Source organism: Sander vitreus, chromosome 1 (assembly GCF_031162955.1).
Source record: "Sander vitreus isolate 19-12246 chromosome 1, sanVit1, whole genome shotgun sequence".
Taxonomy (NCBI): Eukaryota; Metazoa; Chordata; class Actinopteri; order Perciformes; family Percidae; genus Sander; species Sander vitreus.
Window position 1 is genome coordinate 28,709,720 of NC_135855.1, and position 20,218 is coordinate 28,729,937.

A 20,218-nucleotide genomic window follows, 5' to 3' on the forward strand; every position below is an offset into this window, starting at 1 on the left:
GAGAGATGGAGCGAGAGAGAAAGAGAGGGAGAAAGAGGCCATACATGTCTAATCCTGGATATGGAATCATTGCCTCGCTGAGCAACAAAAATGTTTTGATTGAGAAGAGACAGAGGATGGTGAAAGAAAAAAAAGGAAAGGAGAAAAGGGGAGAGAGCAACTACATAGGAAGAGAGACGAAAGGGGAGGTACTTGATGGAAGAGTGTATTACAAGAGTAGAGGGACAGGGAGAGGATGATGGTCTGGTTGGGTCTGGAAGTGGGTCATTAGACAGTGTGTAAACAGCATGTCTTTTTATGAAGTGCTCTCGCTCGCCTTTTTGTGTCGTTCTCTCGCAGATACACTACTGGTGACACCTAATCAGTGTTGTGGCAGGACGAATGGCTTCCAGCTGTCCTTACAGTCTTGTCAAAAACAACACTTCCCTCAAAATCTCTCTGTCTCTCTCACTCACATTCGCTGTTCATACCGTCTTGTCACAACAACATTTCTCCGGTAATTACCAGGGTGGCCGCCCTCCTGCCGCCCCTCGATGGATGGGCTGAGCCACCATGGGTTCGCCCCTCCAGCCATAACTCTACCTAGGACGTCTGACTACTGCTCTTCACCACTGTGGTGGCCCTCAGACAGCAAATTAGCCTGAGAGAAAGACAGAGAGACAGAAAAGATACTTAAACAAGCACACTGCCTGGCTCACAGAGGCAGGAATGCCAGTACACAGACATGAAAGAGCATGGAGACAAATACGCACATGCTCATTCACTTTCACTATTTGTCGTTTGCCTGTCTCTAAGGAGTAATTTATAATACAGACAATCTTTTCCTCTGACCATTGGCCAGACAGATGTCTTTTCTCGCACAGATACACAAGTGCACACACACCCTGCTGAGGTGATCATTTTTACAGGTGAAAATCGCTGAAGAGGAATGGGTGAATGACAAGGAGAGGAAATAAGGAAGGAAGAGTGGGGAGAAATGAAGTGATAACTGTATGATGAAGGGTGATAACGTCAGGATAGGGAGGAAATGGATGTTGGGATGGATGGAAGAAAGGCAGCCTGCAGATCAATACTCAGATCCACAATCTGCATCAACAGAGCAGGCTTTTTTTAAATGTCGTTTCTGGGATTTTTTGTCTCACAATAAAATGCAAACATGAATTAATTTTTTTAAAAGAAGATCAAACAAAAACAAGAAGGTTGATGCCTTTAACCTCACAGAAAATCTCGATTTAAAATTATAATAGACAAATATGGACACTTATATCAGCAGAAGGCAGAGGCTTTTTCATTAAAATCCTACTTTTTAGAAGCGTTGAACACATCTCCACCCACTTGGGAAACTGCTGTGTTGTCAAGACAACGGGTAAACTGTCGCCAAAGGAAACATGGCGGAGCTGCTGAAAATAAAACGTGAAGTTGAGGAATTCAAAAAGGAATACTTCTACAGAAACAGGTATTTTTCACATGAGTACGTATCATTAATATATGAAAGACTATTGTGGCTGTTGTTAAAAGTTTGGCAGTTGAAGCCAAATAATTACACCAATTAGCGTAACGTTAGTTGCTAACTAGCCAGATAACGTTACCCAAAATGTCAACAAACGCTAGCGTCATGCTTTTTTCCCTGCTAACTAGGATGTCATGTTAGTACAAAGCGTTAGCTAGCTGTCATTGTTAACCAGCAAACAGCTGTTGCTCGTTGAAAAAACGGAGACAACAGATAGCTCTGTCGTGTTTTAGCAAAGACGATTCTTTAACGTTAGCCAATTAATTACGGTTTAAAAATATATAACGTTATACTGTCAATTGTATGCATCGTCAGTGGTGCCATAACGAAAGCAATTAAAATCTCTGAAGCACAGCTAACGACACATGGAACCCACAGCAAAGGCTATGTACTTGCAAGTGCAGATATTGTACTACTATTGTTTGTATGGCATATTAATGGGCGTTAATATACATATGGGATAATGTAGCTAACATACAGCACACTGTTATTTTTATGTGTCTCTATGTGTGCCTTAGCCAAGCTGAGGAGAACAGACAGAGGGAATACCAGGCCGCCAACCGGATTCAAAGCTGGTTCAGAGCCTCCAAGGTGCGGGCTTACCTCAGGTATGGTGTGTATGTGTACTAGTATGTGTGGTGAGTGTGTTAGTCCAATTTGAATCTTTAAACCAGAGCTTTTTGGTAGGCTACTCCTTCATATGCCATAGGCAAAAAAGAATACAAGCCTTAATATTTTATATACCAATTTAAGGTTTGCTTTACCCCCTCAGGGGTTGGAAAAACATTCAGGCAGGACTCTAAGAGTTAATTTCAAGGGAAACCCTGATAGTAGATTACTCTCATAATTATCCCACTTCTAGAGCTTTGCAAATGGCCTGGAGAAATAAATGTCGCTTGTACTCTATGCTCCTTTCATACACAGAAAAATGAATGTCCCTATGTCTGTGCTTGTTCCTATACTGTGACCCCAGCACCATTCTGCAGGGTCAGCAGACAAACTTCCAGACAGTAGGTTAATTCAGATTACTTTAGTTAATTGATCAATGCATTAAGTGGATAATTAGCAACAATTTTAGCTGCCTAAGTGCAACTCCGGGGTTGTGCTATCCCCGCTATAAGCATTGATTTTCTGGGCATATGAATGGCCTTTTGGAAATTGATGGCCTCATTGGAGGCAGAGAATCGCAGTGGACTTGCATTTAGAGTATGTTTGAAGATGAATACAAATGTGTGCCGCCGACTAAAGGGGGTGAAAGGCTCATCAGACATGATCGAAAAGCCTGGAGGAGCAGAAATGTTGTGCGCGTGTGTGTGAAAGCGTGTGAAAGTGTGTGTTTGTAAGCATAATGTTGCCCTGACCTTTTAATTGAAGTCCTTTACGACCTAACATTTGTATGCAGAAAACAAAAGCACTCTTTTCTTTATTGTTTTTCAGGAAAAAAAACAACAACTAGATCACAGTTTATTAAAGCAGCAGTGATTTTAGGGTATTTTGTGATTTATTTAATTCAATTGTATTATATACAGGAATGCACATTTTTGTAGCTTTTAGTAATTTTTTGTTGCAGCTCCCTTATTTCTAGAAGGTTTACATTTTCGATCTTTTTAAGTATAGTTTTTTTGTATTCTTTCTGAGCATAAAATAGACTATCTAAAGATCAATCTAAGAAATCCACAATTTTCTTCCATGTGTATCTGAACTTTTTTCAGTGTTTTCCTTCATTTCAACTACTATAAACTACATGTCCAATCCTCTCCTCAAATTGACTTTTTTTTTTTTTACAGCCATCTGCACAAGAAGGCAATCATTATACAGAGGATATGGCGGGGCTTCACAGCAAGGGCACGTTTCAGACAAATGGTGAAGGTAAGCCAGCACCGGGAACGGCTATAGATATATTGATTATGTTATGATAGCATGCATTAGAATTCAATTGCTATATTCCTAAGTCCCTGCGTCTGACCTTAAGAAATATAATTCACTCATTACACATTGGGAAATTAGCACTTAGGAAATATGATGCAATATGATAAGGAATTCCATCTATATCGCATCCTGGGATGTATATAGAAAAAGTGTGGAGAGGAATAGAGAGAAGGAAAGAGTAGAGGAGTTTGTGTGTGTATGTGTGTGCTTTAGTAAAACAAGGCCTCATTTTCAGCATATTGCCTCCAACTGCTTCTTAATTGAACAGATTGTTGATACCGGATCCAATACCCAGCGCTCTCACGTATAATTTTCTCCTGGATTGAGTTTTGTAAACGTATCACAACAAGCTATTTATCATGCCTGTAAATTGACTGTTTGCTAAAGCATAACTGCCAGCCGCCGTTTGGGAGGCGTTCAAGAAATGGAAAGGGGGGGTTGGATGGTGGGGGTGGGGTTGAGGAGTGTTAAAATAAACGATGAAGGATGTGTCACAACACACATATGGGCTAAAAAGAGGCTGTTTGGTCTCATTTAGAAACAGACGAGCACTAATTTGAATCACTCAAAATTGCCACAGCGCACTATTTTGAATTAGCCTTGAGAGATTCTATCCTTCCTCTTCTCTCTCTCTCTCTCTCTCTCTCTCTTGTTCTCTCTCTCACTCACTGTCTGTCTTTTTCCTCTCTCACTCGTGCGGACCTTATCATGTGTAATGTGTCATGCACAAAGCCTCATCTCAAAACATCAAGCTGAATTTACAACCTCCTTTCAAGTCTTTGTCATCCTTCCCCTTCCTCTCCTCATTCTCTTCCCTGTCATTATTAAAAAAAGACGTGTTGAGATATGAGTCCCTTTTATGGCCGACTCTCCAGTTTGCTCCTGAAATGTGCCCCCAGTGGTCGGCCTGCACGTTTGGTGTGCGACAGCTCATTGAGTACACCACTGAATATTCTCTGGCCTTTTGTTTGTCACTTCTGGCAGTGCTGTCATTGATTATGAAATCCAGAGGAGAGCGTTTGGCCGTCATACATCTCCATTAGCTCGCTGCTTGACTACCATAGATTTTCTTGGCCCTTGTCTGCGTTGGTGTATTAAGAGAGCACCGTCCTCCCCTTGATACAAAGTCCTGCTAACCTCTCTCTCTCGCTCTCTCTCTCTCTCTCTCTCTCTCGCTCTCTCTCTCTCTATCTCTCTCTCTCCATTCCCCCGACTTCTTGTCTTGTTCCTCTTGTCTCTTTTGCTTTCCCTCTCTCCTTTTCTGCCCCCTTCCCTCCTCCCTCCCCTTTACAGTGGCCCTATCTGGCCTGCCTTTGTGCAATGTATTATGTATAAAGAGCTCTTTATCTTTGACGCCTGCTGTGGACAGATCAGAGGGCTGGGAGACAAGATGTAACACCATCTTTTCCTTTGTGTTCACAGGCGGCATATTTTATCATGAAGATGAATTTCTACGAGGAGATGGCAGTCAGGGTAAATATCACCACAGTGTCTTGTTTTAGCAAATGGAGTGTCTGGGTGGAGGGGACACGCTGTTTCTTTGTGTGTGCTGCGAATGGGAGGCCCATGAAAAGCAGCCTGTAAGCACGTCATCACACCTCTTAATTGCAAACATTATCCATCATAGCAACTTTTTTAAAACTTCCATGCAGTTTTTTGTCTTACTTTTTAACATCTAGCATTGTGTTGACATTCCTGTACAATTTTAGTTTTATACATCATTTAGGCTTTAGAATCAGGTATAATACACAGAAAAGAAAATCCAAATTATGCTATTTCAAAATGTTTTATCGTAATTATGTCTCGACTCATTAGACATTAGTCCATGTACACTGACAACATTGTCCACTTCATTGTCCACTATTAAATCTGGCTTCTATCTCAGTTTTAGCAATATTCATTATTTTTCTCAGTGCTCATGACCATCCAAATGTTCCCTCAGCAGACACTAGTGTTCAACTCATAAATCATAAAACCGTGGCTGTGACTGATGCTTTGGCACTTTTACACAAGGATATTGCACAGAAACCTTATATTTTTACAATTCCATATAGCCTACTCGTTTGGCTAACTGTTTCATTCTGCCTAAACCATTAAAAGGTTTTATAGGCCAACAAAAAAAACCCACTAGTGTTTATTGAAGAGGGTGTGTCGCCGTCCAGCTGGACAGAGATGGTTGCAGTATTTTCATATTGGTGGAAAAGCCTGGAAATTGAAGGCTTTAAGTTTTACACCTAATAGAAATCCAAACAAATAAAGCTGACCACCCCGTCGTTTCTATAAATGTCACATAATAGGAGAGACATAGATCCAGGAGTAGTGTTTGACCGAGCTGTTTTAGGTCACAGGGCGAAAGGTTAGGGTTGATCTCACCATGTAGAGCAGAGCAGAAGCTTCTGAAGTTAGAGAAAATAGGCCTTTATTACCCATATAAAATAACCATAGTTTCCTAAAGGAAGCAATAGGAATTTTAATGGAAAATAAAAATATATGTGAATAGGGCAGCAAAGTGGCTCAGTGGTTAGCAATTCAAGAAGGTACTGGGTTTGAACCCCACAAGGGCCATTTTATTGTGTGCGTCTGTCTGGGTTTTCTCTTTTCCCCTACTTTTCTCCCACCATAAAAGAGATACATGAAGGTATTAGGAAGACGCCTGCCACTATCCTTGACTAAGGCTTTGGCCTCAGCAGTAAAGTTGGTCCCTGAGCACTGCACTGTGTAGTCCTAAAGATATGTCACGGCTAATGTGTAAGTTAATACTTAACAAAGTTAAAAATTGTTATAACTACAATATAATAAAAGGGTATTGTAAAAGTATATGTAGCACCTGGACCTGTTCTTATTCATTATGCCACCTGTTGCTGTGTATGCCAGACTTAACCCCTGTGTTGACTTCGGGTCACATTGGCCTGTTTTTAATTTTTGTTTTATATCAGAAAAAATGGGACGTAGAAATAAGCGCTGAAAATGTGTAGAAGAAAAATTCTTACAATTTAAAACGTTGGAAAAAGCAAAAACAAACTGTGAAAAAAAGTCGTAAAAAACGTCGAAAATAAAGTTGTTTTTTTTTCAAGGTTGATGGGAAGACAACACAAGGGTTAAAGAGAAAGTATGTTAGTATTTTTTAGATTGCTTATATCGTGGAAAATACTGGCAGGACTGTGAGCGCTTAACTACCAACTAACCATTAGAAACTCTTGTGATACATTACACTTTTTGACAGAATGAAGCAATAGTCTTTGTTCATATGTATGAATCTGGAATAGAGAGAAAGAGAGAGGGAGCTACATTCTGCTAAAGTGAATGAGTGAAGGACATCTCTACTCAAAGACCATCTTTTACCAAATAAGTATTCAGTGTGTAAATAAAGGGAAAAAGAAAAAGGGAGACACAAAGGGAGAAACAATCATCTCAGAATCCCCTTGTGACACTTTCTTTGAATCAATTTGGATTCTTTTATTTTTTCTCTCCCCTCCTGTTGTCTTTATCACGGCGTGGTAGCTAACAGAGGATAATGTATTAAGGCCGTAATAGAAACCCGTGTTTACATGCCGCACCTCGGATTTGTATTAGATTCAACAGCATCGATTTCACTAGTCAACAAAGGTCAGCAAGAACTCGGGAGGCGGCAATTACTTTATTTAAAATTATCTATTGACTGGCAGATCAATGCTAATTCTCATTTTGCTCTTTGTTGTTTTTCCCCATCCTCCACTCCGCCTCTTCTCTCCTCTCCCCTCTTCTCATAGTGTGATTATTCTTTTACCTGCCATTGTTTTAATCTCCTAATTAGTCTGAAGGACATCCGCCCCCTTGCTTTAAAACGGTCCACTGGTGTATGTGGGTGTGTGTGTGCTAGCTAATCTGCAGCCTCCACAATCAATGTAGACTGATACAGTTAAACGTTTGGAGCTGTGACAGCTGGCCTCCCTTTGATTGTCCCTCCATCACTGCAGAGGAAAAAACTGCATACATGGTTATACATGGTTTAAAAGTGTTTTTAACATATATGTTAATACCAACATCTATATTATTTTTTATGTTTTTTATTTGTCCTCTGCAAGTTTATGCAATGAGAACAAGCATTGGCAAGACTGTATTTACAGTAGACAGCATATACAATGAGAAGACACATAACAATGTCTGTTGGAAGTGCAAAATTAATCTGAAGAATTAAGACCTGGCATGACATGACATGCCATGATTCTTTACCTAGTAAGGTAAAGAATCTGTTAAGAGCAACACTATTCAGTAATAGTCATTAAAACAATTGCTATGTGAAACAAATTATTTCTTTCATAATTTTTTATAATTAAGCATCAAAGATGCCACACTATTAGATTTTCCATACCCCATGTTGTTGAAAAACATCTGAAGAAAACTTATGTCATTCTTGAATCCTTCACAGATCCAGAAGAGATGGAGAGGATTCTTTGTGAGGAAGTATATTCATAACTACTACGCACGCAAGAGCTATCTGGAAGGACTTTCCAGGAAAAATGAACTTGTGAGGTAAAAAAAAAAGGGCTTGAGGCTCAAGAAAGCAGACAGTTTGATAGCATGGCAATTGAATGAATACTACACATACTGCATGTTAAGGAAAAATTTAAAAATGTAAACATTTTAAATTTAGAAATAAAAAAAAATGTAACAACTCATTTCACATACGTGAAGAAGATTTGGGAGACCTTGATGAATTACAAAGCATGTAATGAACACTCAATTGAGAAGGCAGGACAGTTTAACCATGATGTGTTATCGTGTCGTGCCGTCCCAACTGTCTGAAGGTCCTGTCTTCCTGAAGGTGTATTTAAACTAAGTTTAGCTGAACCTTCGAGGTAAACAAAGATATTGCAGGCTCCCAAATATCTCAGCACAGTCAAAATGTGTTATGTGTTTACTTTCTCTATGGTCTTGGCAGGATGAGAGCACTTGAGGCAGCACTGTCTTATCATACAGCTGTTAGAACTCCCGTCTTTCCATGGAGACACAGAGTTGAAGTAGTCTACTTATCATTGCATTTCTTTCACATCTACTGCAGCCATATTCACTGTGTTCACTCGGAAGGAACCAGAGCACCCTAGGCCAAAGGTCAATGATCGATTTTATAATCGTTTCATCTGATCTGAGGCCGTATGTTTTGGACACTCGGGTGAAGAGAGGGGCAAAGCTGTCAACCGATCACCATCTGGTGGTGAGTTGGGTCAGGGGGTGGGGGAAGACTCTGGACAGACCTGGTAAGCCCAAACGGGTAGTGCGGGTAAATTGGGAACGTCTGAAGGAGGCCCCTGTCTGACAGACTTTCAACTCACACCTCCAGCGGAGCTTTTCGTGCATCCCTGTGGAGGCTGGGGGCATTGAACCCGAGTGGACAATGTTCAAAGTTTCCATTGCTGAAGCTGCGGTCTTAGGTGCCTCAAGGGGCGGTAACCCACAAACACCGTGGTGGACACCGGTGGTCACCGAAGCTGTCTGACTGAAGGAGTCTTTCCGGGAATCGTATCCCAGAGGACTCCGGAGGCAGTTGCAAGGTACCGAAGGGCCCGAAGGGCTGCAGCCTCTGCCGTGAAAGAGGCAAAGCAACGGGTGTGGGAGAAGTTCGGAGAAGACATGGAGAAGGACTTTCGGTCGGCACCAAGGTGCTTCTGGAAAACCGTTCACCACCTCAGGAGGGGGAAGCGGGGAACCGTCCAAGCTGTGTACAGTAAGGATGGGACGCTGTTGACCTCAACTGAGGAGGTAATAGGGCGGTGGAAGGAGCACTTTGACTCCTAAATCCGACTAATACGCCCTCTATGGTAGAGGCAGAGCTAGAGGATGATGGGGGATTGTCGTCAATTTCCCTGGTGGAAGTTGCTGAAGTAGTTAAACAACTCAACAGTGGCAAAGCCCCAGGGATTGATGAGATCCGTCCAGAAATGCTTAAAGTTCTGGGTGTGGAGGGGTTGTCTTGGTTGACACGCCTCTTCAACATTGCGTGGAAGTCTGGGACGGTGCCTAAGGAGTGGCAGACCGGGGTGGTGGTTCCCCTTTTCAAAAAGGGGGACAAGAGGGTGTGTGCCAATTACAGGGGTATCACACTTCTCAGCCTCTCCGGGAAAAGCTACTCCAAGGTGCTGGAAAGGAGGGTTCGGTCGATAGTCGAACCTCAGTTGAAGAGGAACAATGCGGATTCCGTCCTGGTCATGGAACAACGGACCAGATCTTCACTCTCGCAAGGATCCTGGAGGGAGCCTGGGAGTATGCCCAACCGGTCTACATGTGTTTTGTGGATCTGGAGAAGGCGTATGTCCAGGTCCCCCGGGAGATACTGTGGGAGGTGTTGCGGGAGTATGGGGTGAGGGGGTCCCTTCTCAGGGCCATCCAATCTCTGTACGACCAAAGCGAGAGCTGTGTCCGGGTTCTCGGCAGTAAGTCGGACTCGTTTCAGGTGAGAGTTGGCCTCCGCCAGGGCTGCGCTTTGTCACCAATCCTGTTTGTAGTATTTATGGACAGGATATCGAGGCGTAGTCGGGATGGAGAGGGGTTGAAGTTCGGTGGGCTGGGGATCTCATCGCTGCTTTTTGCAGATGATGTGGTCCTGATGGCATCATCGGCCTGTGACCTTCAGCACTCACTGGATCGGTTCGCAGCCGAGTGTGAAGCGGCTGGGATGAGGATCAGCACCTCTAAATCGGAGGCCATGGTTCTCAGCAGGAAACCGATGGAGTGCCTTCTCTAGGTAGGGAATGAGTCCTTACCCCAAGTGAAGGAGTTCAAGTACCTTGGGGTCTTGTTCGCGAGTGATGGGACAATGGAGCGGGAGATTGGTCGGAGAATCGCCGCAGCGGGTGCGGTATTACATTCTATTTATCGCACCGTTGTGACGAAAAGAGAGCTGAACCAGAAGGCAAAGCTCTCAATCTACCGGTCAGTTTTCGTTCCTACCCGCACCTATGGTCATGAAGGCTGGGTCATGACCGAAAGAACAAGATCCAGGGTACAAGCGGCCGAAATGGGTTTCCTCAGGTGGGTGGCTGGCGTCTCCCTTAGAGATAAGGTCAGAAGCTCAGTCATCCGTGAGGAGCTCGGAGTAGAGCCGCTGCTCCTTCGCGTCGAAAGGAGCCAGTTGAGGTGGTTCGGGCATCTGTTAAGGATGGCCCCTGGGCGCCTCCCTAGGGAGGTGTTCCAGGCACGTCCAGCTGGGAGGAGGCCTCAGGGAAGACCCAGGACTAGGTGAAGGGATTATATCTCCAACCTGGCCTGGGAACGCCTCGGGATCCCCCAGTTGGAGCTGGTTAATGTGGCTCGGGAAAGGGAAGTTTGGGGTCCCCTGCTGGAGCTGCTACCCCCACGACCCGATACCGGATAAGTGGACGAAGATGGATGGATGGCAGGCAGATTTTATTTTTAAAGGCCAGTTATTTCATGGATCCAGGACACTATGCATCCTGATAAAGTTCCCCTTGGCCTTTGGAATTAAAATAGCCCCACATCATCACATACCCTTCACCATACCTAGAGATTGGCATGGTTTTATTATGCCAATCTCTAGGTATGGTGAAGGGTATGTGATGTGGGGCTATTTTAATTCCAAAGGCCAAAGGAACTTTATCAGGATGCATAGTATCCTGGATCCATGAAATAACTGGCCTTTAAAAACAAAAATCTGCCTCCGTCTATGGGAATTTAACATAGGGGTGTACTTACTTATGCCCCCTGTATTTTAAGGAAGAACATTTATTTATTTACAATACATTATTCATTCACAAAGAAAATTGGTGTCCCAAGTCCCAACAGATTGGATTTTTCCTCATTTTTTTAATTAAGGCATTAAGATCAATTTGCAAAAGATGATTTTTTTATTCCTCTTAGTCAACTTTAGCATGGGTGTCTGTGTATTTTTTCACATGACTGTATGTGTTGAAATCGACTGGAATTCTCCTTTAAAGAAATGCCATTATACCAGAGCACGTTTTCCTCCCATCCCCGAATGCTGTGTGGAGTAGCTAGAGGGGGTGGCTGGCTGGCTGGCTGGCTGGCTGTGTGTATACATATGTGTGTGTGTGTGTGTGTGTGTGTGTGTGTGTGTGTGTGTGTGTGAAAGCAAGAGCGAGAGAGGTTTTTCGTAAGATCTGTACTTGCGCGGTTGTTACCTCAGAGAAAGAGAACAGGGACAGGGGGAGAGGAAAGGAAAAGTGAAGGGATGAAAGAGACAGAGAGACTAAGAGATACAGAGGGAAGAAGAGAGAGAGAGAGAGAGAGAAGTCCTCTAGAGCGCTCGAGGCTAAGAGAGAGAGAAGTGAACGATGTGAAGAAATTAAAAATTAGCCTCTGACTTGAACCGCAGCTCGTGCATTAATAAAACATCCTGTGCTCTAGGGCTTACTGCTAGAGATACGCCATCTTTTATTTTTGACAAAAAAAACCATCACGTTTAGCTAATAGTCACATTTTTAATGTTGCTAATATATTTTACCGGAAAATATCTTTAGGCTTCTGCTAAAATTAAATGTAAATTTGTTAAAGTGCTCTTTGGATCACTGACTTTCCCCCTCACGTCCCCACCAGCATTCCACCTTTCCCCCACACTCCCTGCCCCTTTTTAGAGGTAAGGGGAACAAGGCTGTTAAGGTCCATTAAGAGTTTTGCCACTTTAGTATTATATCACACTAAGAGAAACACACACAAACACAGACAACTTTGTCAGGTGTTTTGACACTATACTAATGATGAAAGATGGAGAACTGGTAAAACTATGCTTATACTAGTTTATCTTTTTCACTATGTCTTGCAGGAAACAGTCATAGCCACTATATACTTAAACTGAGCATTTACAGAAATCATAGAGAAAATATATTTGTAACGTGTAAAGACCAAAGATTACACAGCTTGTTATAACTTGTAATATGAAAACTGGTAAACTAAGCAAGTATTCTGGATCAGATAAGTTTGCATATTACAGTTCATAACAGTACAATTTTTATTTTGCAATTTTTAGACCCTGCCTAGAAAAACAATGTCTTTTAAATATTGCTTGCTGTCATACACATTTTTCCAATCCTTACATGGTATATTTTAAAAACAATCAAATACAAAGAGTATGTATTTAGAGATTGAGTTGGACTAGATCAGAGAAATGTGGTAGTAAAGAATTGTAAAAAAAAAAAAAATTCAAAGAGCACGAGATGTGATGTCATTTTACTTTTGGTTTGGTCTGACTGTTTCATTATCAACTGTGTGACATTCCCAGTCTTCTCATACACACACACACACACACACACACACACACACACACACACACACACACACACACACACACACACACACACACACACACACACACACACACAGCCCTTCCTCCACAGTGGTTTGGGGTGTTGAGGTCATTTTCTCTCCAGTTAATCACATGTTTATTTTGTGCTGCCGGGTTCACGATCAATTAACGCCATGCCAGCATTTATTTAAAATATCCTTTCTGTGTTAGCCACTGAGCCCTTGGATTGCACGCTGCCTGATCACTCACCCCGCAAAGGTCTGTTTTTTAATCCACCAGCATACTCCCTCCCTCTTGTAAGTCTGTCTGTCTGTCCAACCCGCTGCATAAATTATTCAAAGTTGGACTAATGGTCCCCATTTAGTGCAGGCTGATCGGCTGCGCATGGTAATGATATAGGAGTAATACATAGACTGCCGAACCTCTCTCTCTTCTTTCTGACTCTGTTTTAGCCCCTCTTTCTCTCTCATGACAGATCTCTCCCGCACAAAACCATCTGTGTCATTTCATTAGGTACAGCATCCAGCTAATACACGCTTTTTACACTACCGTCTTCTATCCCCTGCTCTCACTCCGCCTCCCTCCCTCAATCTTTGCCTCTCTCTTTCTCCTTCTCTTCCTCAATCTATTTTGCTCTATATTGTTCTCTCCCTTTCTCTGCCATCGGTACGCTGTGCTTTAGTGTCCATCCTCATTCATCCTTCCTCTCCTTCTGCATAGCCTAATGAAGTCAGGACCCCAGCGCGGTTCCCACTCTGCCACAGTTTTCCTTGATACCCCAACAATTTATCACTTTGTCAGGGAGACACTTAAAGTTCCTGGGCTTTAATAAGGGCATGCAATGGGACGATGGGGGCAATTAGGAAAGCGGAGCAAACCCGCTTTGCATATTTACTAAATGTGCTGGTGTCATCGCTGTTGCCACCAACACGGCCTGTTGACTGCATGAATTATTCCTCTATCTGCAATAAACAGCTGGGTAATTATTACTGCCATAATCAGATAAATAATTCTTCCTGTGATGTCGTAGCGACATGGCAAAATCTTTTAACTTATCCTAAAGAGAACAAGGGAGAATTTATGGACTTGGTGTTGCTAGGCTGTGCAGCACTGGTGTTTTTTTTATTTTTTTTTATTTACATTTTTTTTATTCTTCTCTTCTGGTGTGATGCTGTCTCGCTTCCTCTCTCTACTTTTTCCTGTCTCTCTTTACTCTAGCCTTCTTCATTCCTCCCTCTCTTGTGTCCCTCTCAAGGACATTCATGAAAGGAGAGCTGCTATGGTGGAGAGAGTGCGAGCCTGCCTGCACGCCAGCCCTGCGATCACTCTCTGCTTCTATGCGTCAGTCTTTCTTTTGCTGCTCTTTCTTTCTGATCCAGTTCGGGTGGAGACAAGTTCATTCCTTCAGTCTGATTGGATTTGTGTGTGTGTGTGTGTGTGTGTGTGTGTGTGTGTGTGTGTGTGTGTGTGTGTGTGTGTGTTGAAGTATAATCTGGGTGCTGTGCTCTTCCTGCCTCTTTAGGAAATTACTTTGGAGAGTAAAACAATGGAGAAAAGTATAATGTATGAAATTGTAAATGTTTTTTTTTTTTTTTTTTTTGAATATTAGAGATCATTTAAACGCTGAAATCATACATCGGTTATACTACTTCAGTGAATTAGTTAATCAATCAATCAGTCAGTCACTTAAATGGAAACGCTGTGCTATGAGGGTGTTGAAGACTCAATACATTGAGCCGGTCACTGTCTAAATTGACTGGCTGGCTACCCCCTCATTGCCAACTATTGAATCATTTAATTGGAGCAATTAAAACAGCCAATCAGGTCAAGCCTCCATTAAATATTTAGAACCTGGCCAATTAGCTGCTCTGGTGCTGGCCTGTGCGACCGCAGGTATGGCCTGCTATCCCACAATGCCTCACTTTCTGATATGCCATCAGCCCTTTACACACCGTTGTGAACCAGGTAGTAAATAATTGAGTAAGACGTGAAGAATTTAGTTGTACTATATTAACCATTTTAAATAAGTTAACAGTCCAGGGTGAAAATGTCAGAGTTTCAGTTATTTGAAAGTAGTTTAGTATGCTTGATTAGCTTGTCCAACAGTTCAGCAGCTATCAAAGTAATCTGTAGTCAGAGTGCTCGTACTGCATTACATGGCATGCAAGGACACTATAATTGCCCAATATTCATTGTTATTTTGTATTATTTGCAAAATAACTAACTGTAATCTATATATAAAATAACAATTAATAGCACAACAATGAAACTGTATAAGTACCATATAATGTAATGTACTGACATGATAATGCAATTTTAGCACATTCTAGAAATACTCTTATCTCTTATCAACTATAAAAATATTTTCCAGTAACCAGAGCGCATTAAAGGATAGGTTTACAATTTTTCAAGATTATCTTAAAACAATAATCATGTGCCCATATGTACAGTGAAACAGGTGTTGCTTGCTATAATCACTCCTCCTTTCATACTGGCCATGAAGAGACCACTTACTAAAGTGCTTTCAATGGAAGGGATGGGGGACAAAATCTGCAGTCCTCCTTCCTTGCAATAATGTAATATAATGTAAAAACTCGCTCTTTTTGTGACTATCTCCACTGCAGCTCGATAAGGACACACTGTCCAGAGAAACACAAAGAGGGTGCTTTATACAAAAAGACTAACTTTGGAAGATACCCAATTGATTTGTCTAACTTAGAATGCTCAAGCCTCATATTAGCTTCAGATAAACTTAAAACGCAAAAACCTGTTAAGTGGTAAAATAGCATTGATTGTCGTTGAAATACAATAATGGCAAGTTCATTGTCAAATCCCTTCCAGATGGTTCTCTCGACAAGACTATAGTTATTTGCATGTACTGTCAATGTGAATTAAGTTAATATTTTAATCGATTGACAGCCCTAGTACATTTATGTTTTGCTTTTCAACCATCTCACTCAAGAGAGATACAATTATGACTTTATCTGCATTAAACGCAATATAGTCCTTTCTTTCTTTCTTTCTTCACTTTCACTCAGTCAAATACACACACACACACTCAGGGCATGTGCTGCGTGCCGAACAAGGCTAATGAGGGTTGTATGTTGTGGCGGCTTGTTGGGTCGACACAGATCGAGGTGCCTTCAGCCGTTACAAATCTGTTTGGCTTTTGTCCACTACACAGCAATTAATAACACTGGGACTGGGGGCAGGAAAGCAAAGGTCACCCATTCAGCCCCTGACACACACACACACACACACACACACACACACACACACACACACACACACACACACACACACACACACACACACACACACACACACTCAGCTCAGACACAAGCAGACATATGAGAACAGGTCCTGACCCCCAAAAACATTGCCGGCCTGTTTTTAAGGTGGTATTAATTTATGAACGAACAAAAATACACACATATACTGTAAACATAAACATGCACTATGCAACCAGACTGTCCAACAATAAACCAAAACTTTATATTTTACATTAATAAGTAATATCCCTGTTAGCCAGGTGGACAAATAGAGGCCATGCAACCTCTATATTCTCACACACACACACACACACACACACACACACACACACACACACACACACACACACACACACACACACACACACACACAGAGTGCTCTGCATATTTCATTTATTTTGTAATTTAATCTGGTGCTGAGGAAGGACTGAGAATGCAAAGGCAACGGGAACGGTGTTGTGATTTCTTTTTAAATGTCAGTAGCCGCAGAATGTGTTAACCTCACATTACAGACACACTATGAATATTCTGATTCCTCTGTGAAGGCTTGTAATTGAAAATAGAAGTTATGCAGAGAAAGAAATGATAGAGAAGAAGGAGAGAAAAAGGAGGGATAGAAAAAGACGAAGGATTGTTGATGAGCTATGGCTAAACTCTTATTGGTATTGCTCTAGCGGAATTAGATTGGCTTTACTCTTAGCTTTGTGACCGTGTGTGTATACTTGTGTGATTTAGTAATTGTTTCCAATTCTCTTTCTAAGTTATCACCCCCTTGTAACAATATGGCTGTGTGATTGCGAAATGAAATTGCTGTGTATGGGCTTTTAATGTATCCCATTTAGCCAGCTTCGCTTAACAGATGTTACAGACAGACCTGTCCTGGCTGCGGTGATGAAATATATCCATCATCTCCCACTTATAGCCTCTTGTGCTCTCACTCCGCTGTTTTCCTTCCAAGCTTTCTTATTCATCTGTTTTTCTCCCCTAGCTTCTTTGTCTTTCCATGTCTGTCCCAGTCTCTCTCGTATCATTAGGCAGTTTTTTTACTAATCTGAAGGACACTTCAGGGAATTGTTAGCTTTACAACACAAGAGAGATAAGATCAGCTCAATCTCCAGATAATGTGTAATGTTAATAGGGCTGTCAAACGATTAATTTTAATCGCGATTAATCGCTGAAGTTCTATAGTTAATCGCGATTAATCACATATTTATCACATGATTAAAATTTTATTATCTTGCATTTCAGAACAGTTTTTAAGTACATATTAACAATGGAAAGCAATTCTTACCAGTGTATCTTGACTGGGAATCAAATGAATGCAAAGAAAGTTACTTTATGAACTTGACTTTAAGATTTGTATTTGTTTAGTATTTACTGTAAACAAAAGAAAAATGTGTGAATCTGTCATTATTGCACAATTCCTCGAAGTACCTAACTAAAAATCCCTATCCTTACCAGAGTCAATATAGTGTTTAGTAACCGTCTCATTGCCTCGATGGCAATGAGACGGGTCAGAACATGCCAACCGTAGTGCGTCTTTAAGACCCGAGTCCTCTACGATGCTCACAGGTCTGCAGTTAGTTGCCACCCATTTTGCAAGAGCTGTAGTAATTTTTTGGGATTTGGTTTCATCCACAGGTCGGCAAGTAGCACTCTCCAAAATAGTGCTTTGCCTGAATGGGTAGCATGCTAGTGGGTAGCATCAACCAGAGTCAGGTTAATTAGCTTGTAGGTGGTAGCTCAAGCTTGACGTGCTTCGGTGATATTTTAATTCGGCTTTACACAACGTGCATAGGGCTTTTGACTTGTCTACGAGCCGTCCGGAAGTTTTGGAAAATAAAAAGCGCCATTCAGATTGTGTTGCTGCTGTCTTTCTCCATTATGCCTGCAGCAGCAGGATGTGTTACCAGGAAGTATGGCAGTTTGATGATAAGTAACGGTGCATTAAAGGGTCAAAATAGTAGCCTGTTAGGCACGACGCGAAGCCGAGTGAAGTGTAAAATAAATTCATAAGTGCCGGCATGCGATTAAAAAAAAAAATGTACGCGTTATGCCCGGCCCTTAATCACATCGCGATTAACGCGTTAATGCTGACAGCCCTAGTAATGTAACAGGTAAGGTATCAAATCTGTTATTCCAATATTCCAATCTGTTCTTGTCATTTAGCAAACATGCCTACGTGTATGAGTATGATTAACTATTGGTTCTGTATGATTAACATTGATTAAGACCACTTATAGAGCTACATAATTATATCTAAGATGTTAGTGTAAAATGATGAATACACTTTGTTCATCTTTTTTTAATGTACTGTACAATGTATATGTATTATATTCATATTATTTGACTGCGAGCCCTGTCATGTAAATTGATTAAATGTAAGTTTAGAATTTGAATTGCAAGAAATATTTGTAAATGGTGTGTGTGCCCTGTAGGATGGAGCTGGCAGAACTTGAGGAACTACAGAAGAGAGAGAGAGACTGTGTGGAGATGGTAAAAGAGCAGACAGCCAAGGTCTACCAAGCACACCGGTTACACCACCTCCTCAGCACCAAGCAGGTTGGTCTACAGGAGCACAAACCCATATTCAGACTAATATTTATATTATATATATTATATATATATATATTATATTATATTATATATATATATATATATTATATATATATATATATATATATATATATATATATATATATATATATATATATATATATATATATATATATAGAGAGAGAGAGAGAGAGAAAACATGTTTTCTCTTGTTTGGTGGGTGTGTCTCGGCTCAGGTCACAGGTGATACTCAATCAGCAGAGACGTCTGTAAACTCGTGGTGATAAAACATTTAAAACTGCATCAGCGTTTAATAATGACGTTTGTTTAAGCCATATAACGAGAGGGTTTAATTTCGAGGTCCGAAAGGCACATTACTGAAGTATAGGCCTCCTCAAGTGTAATATTGTGATTATACAACAACGGTTACCAACCAAATAAGTGATCAATCTGTATTCATATTGTGGAGCAATTGGCTCTTGAAATACAAAAAACAGACAGGATTTATAGTCCCTCCCTGTTTAGTAAACCAGCCAAGTTACCGTGGGATTTATCAATCTGAATAAATAAATATTATTAATATATTATGTTATTAATAATAATATGAATTTAATATACAGTCTATGGAGTTCTCCAGGCTGCAGCCATACCCGACTCTAATAAAAAGGCAGAGCGCTCTCTCCCCGTGGGGTCGAAAATCAAGCTGTTCCACTAGCTGCTCCCTCTAGAGGTCTGGAGAACTTCCGTTGTGTAATCTGGATGCTGCTTTTTTTGTTGCATTTGTTTTCTGGGTTTGTGTGCTTTTCTTTTTGCATCGTTTCATATTTGCAGCGCGTTCATGTATTTGGTTGTGTTGTGTGCATTTGTGTGTGTTTGCTGAATGCTGCGCATGTGTTGTCAAATTAATGAAGTTGTTTTCTTAATTTGCTTGTGTTTTGTCTATTTGCGTGTGTTTTCTTAAGTTTCAGGGCATTTGCCCCTGTCGGCCACCGTACTATACACTGTATATCTGCAGCACATTGTTCAAATGCTAACACACGGTTTTCAAAATGGGTAAAAACACATTCAAAGCAGAATGATGCAAATTCTGCATTTCTGCAGTTACCATATTGAAATAAAAACTAAATCTTAGTAGAATGGTTACAATAAAATTAAGTAAAAATGGTTGCATACACAGCTGATTTGAGCTAAAAGATAAGCCATAAGATGATGACAACTTGTGGCCCAATGCAGGAGAGAGGGGGAACTAGAACCCCCAGTACTGTACAGTATGAGTTATTATGTAATTATTATTGCAGCCCTGGAATTTCAGGAATTATTTTTTTTTGTTTCAACTTTTTATTTTTCAAGTAAATTATTAAACTATATGCACAGATATAAAATCAACAGGATTTTGAAGCAAATTTTGGATTAATTGTTGTTACAAACACTTTTGTACAGTCCAAGTGAAATGTGTTATTCTTATTCTATAATGAAATACTGATATATGTGAAAAATCATTCAAAGTTGAATGAGGCTCATTTGCATAGAAAGGGACAAATTTTAGAGTGACGCCAAGATTGAAAATTGGCTGATGGCATGCTACTGTGGTATAAGCCGATCACCTGGCGGCACTGGCCGCTCACTACAGCGGCATGTGTTGGTCGCCGGAGTTCCGCCGGCACACCGTTTAACAGCAGGTGGAAGTGGTGGGCA

General features: G+C 41.2%; 1 protein-coding gene across 1 annotated transcript in view; it reads left to right on the forward strand.

The window, feature by feature from the left end:
- Positions 1-1,388: 1,388 nt before the first annotated feature.
- The window catches only part of spata17 (spermatogenesis associated 17), a 32,648-nt gene continuing 13,818 nt past the window's right edge, over positions 1,389-20,218 (forward strand). Inside the window, exons 1-6 of the mRNA XM_078257886.1 lie at positions 1,389-1,456; positions 2,029-2,118; positions 3,298-3,379; positions 4,862-4,912; positions 7,848-7,951; positions 18,406-18,529. Coding sequence (XP_078114012.1) covers positions 1,389-1,456; positions 2,029-2,118; positions 3,298-3,379; positions 4,862-4,912; positions 7,848-7,951; positions 18,406-18,529 — 519 coding nt within the window. The remainder of the gene's footprint in view (positions 1,457-2,028; positions 2,119-3,297; positions 3,380-4,861; positions 4,913-7,847; positions 7,952-18,405; positions 18,530-20,218) is intronic.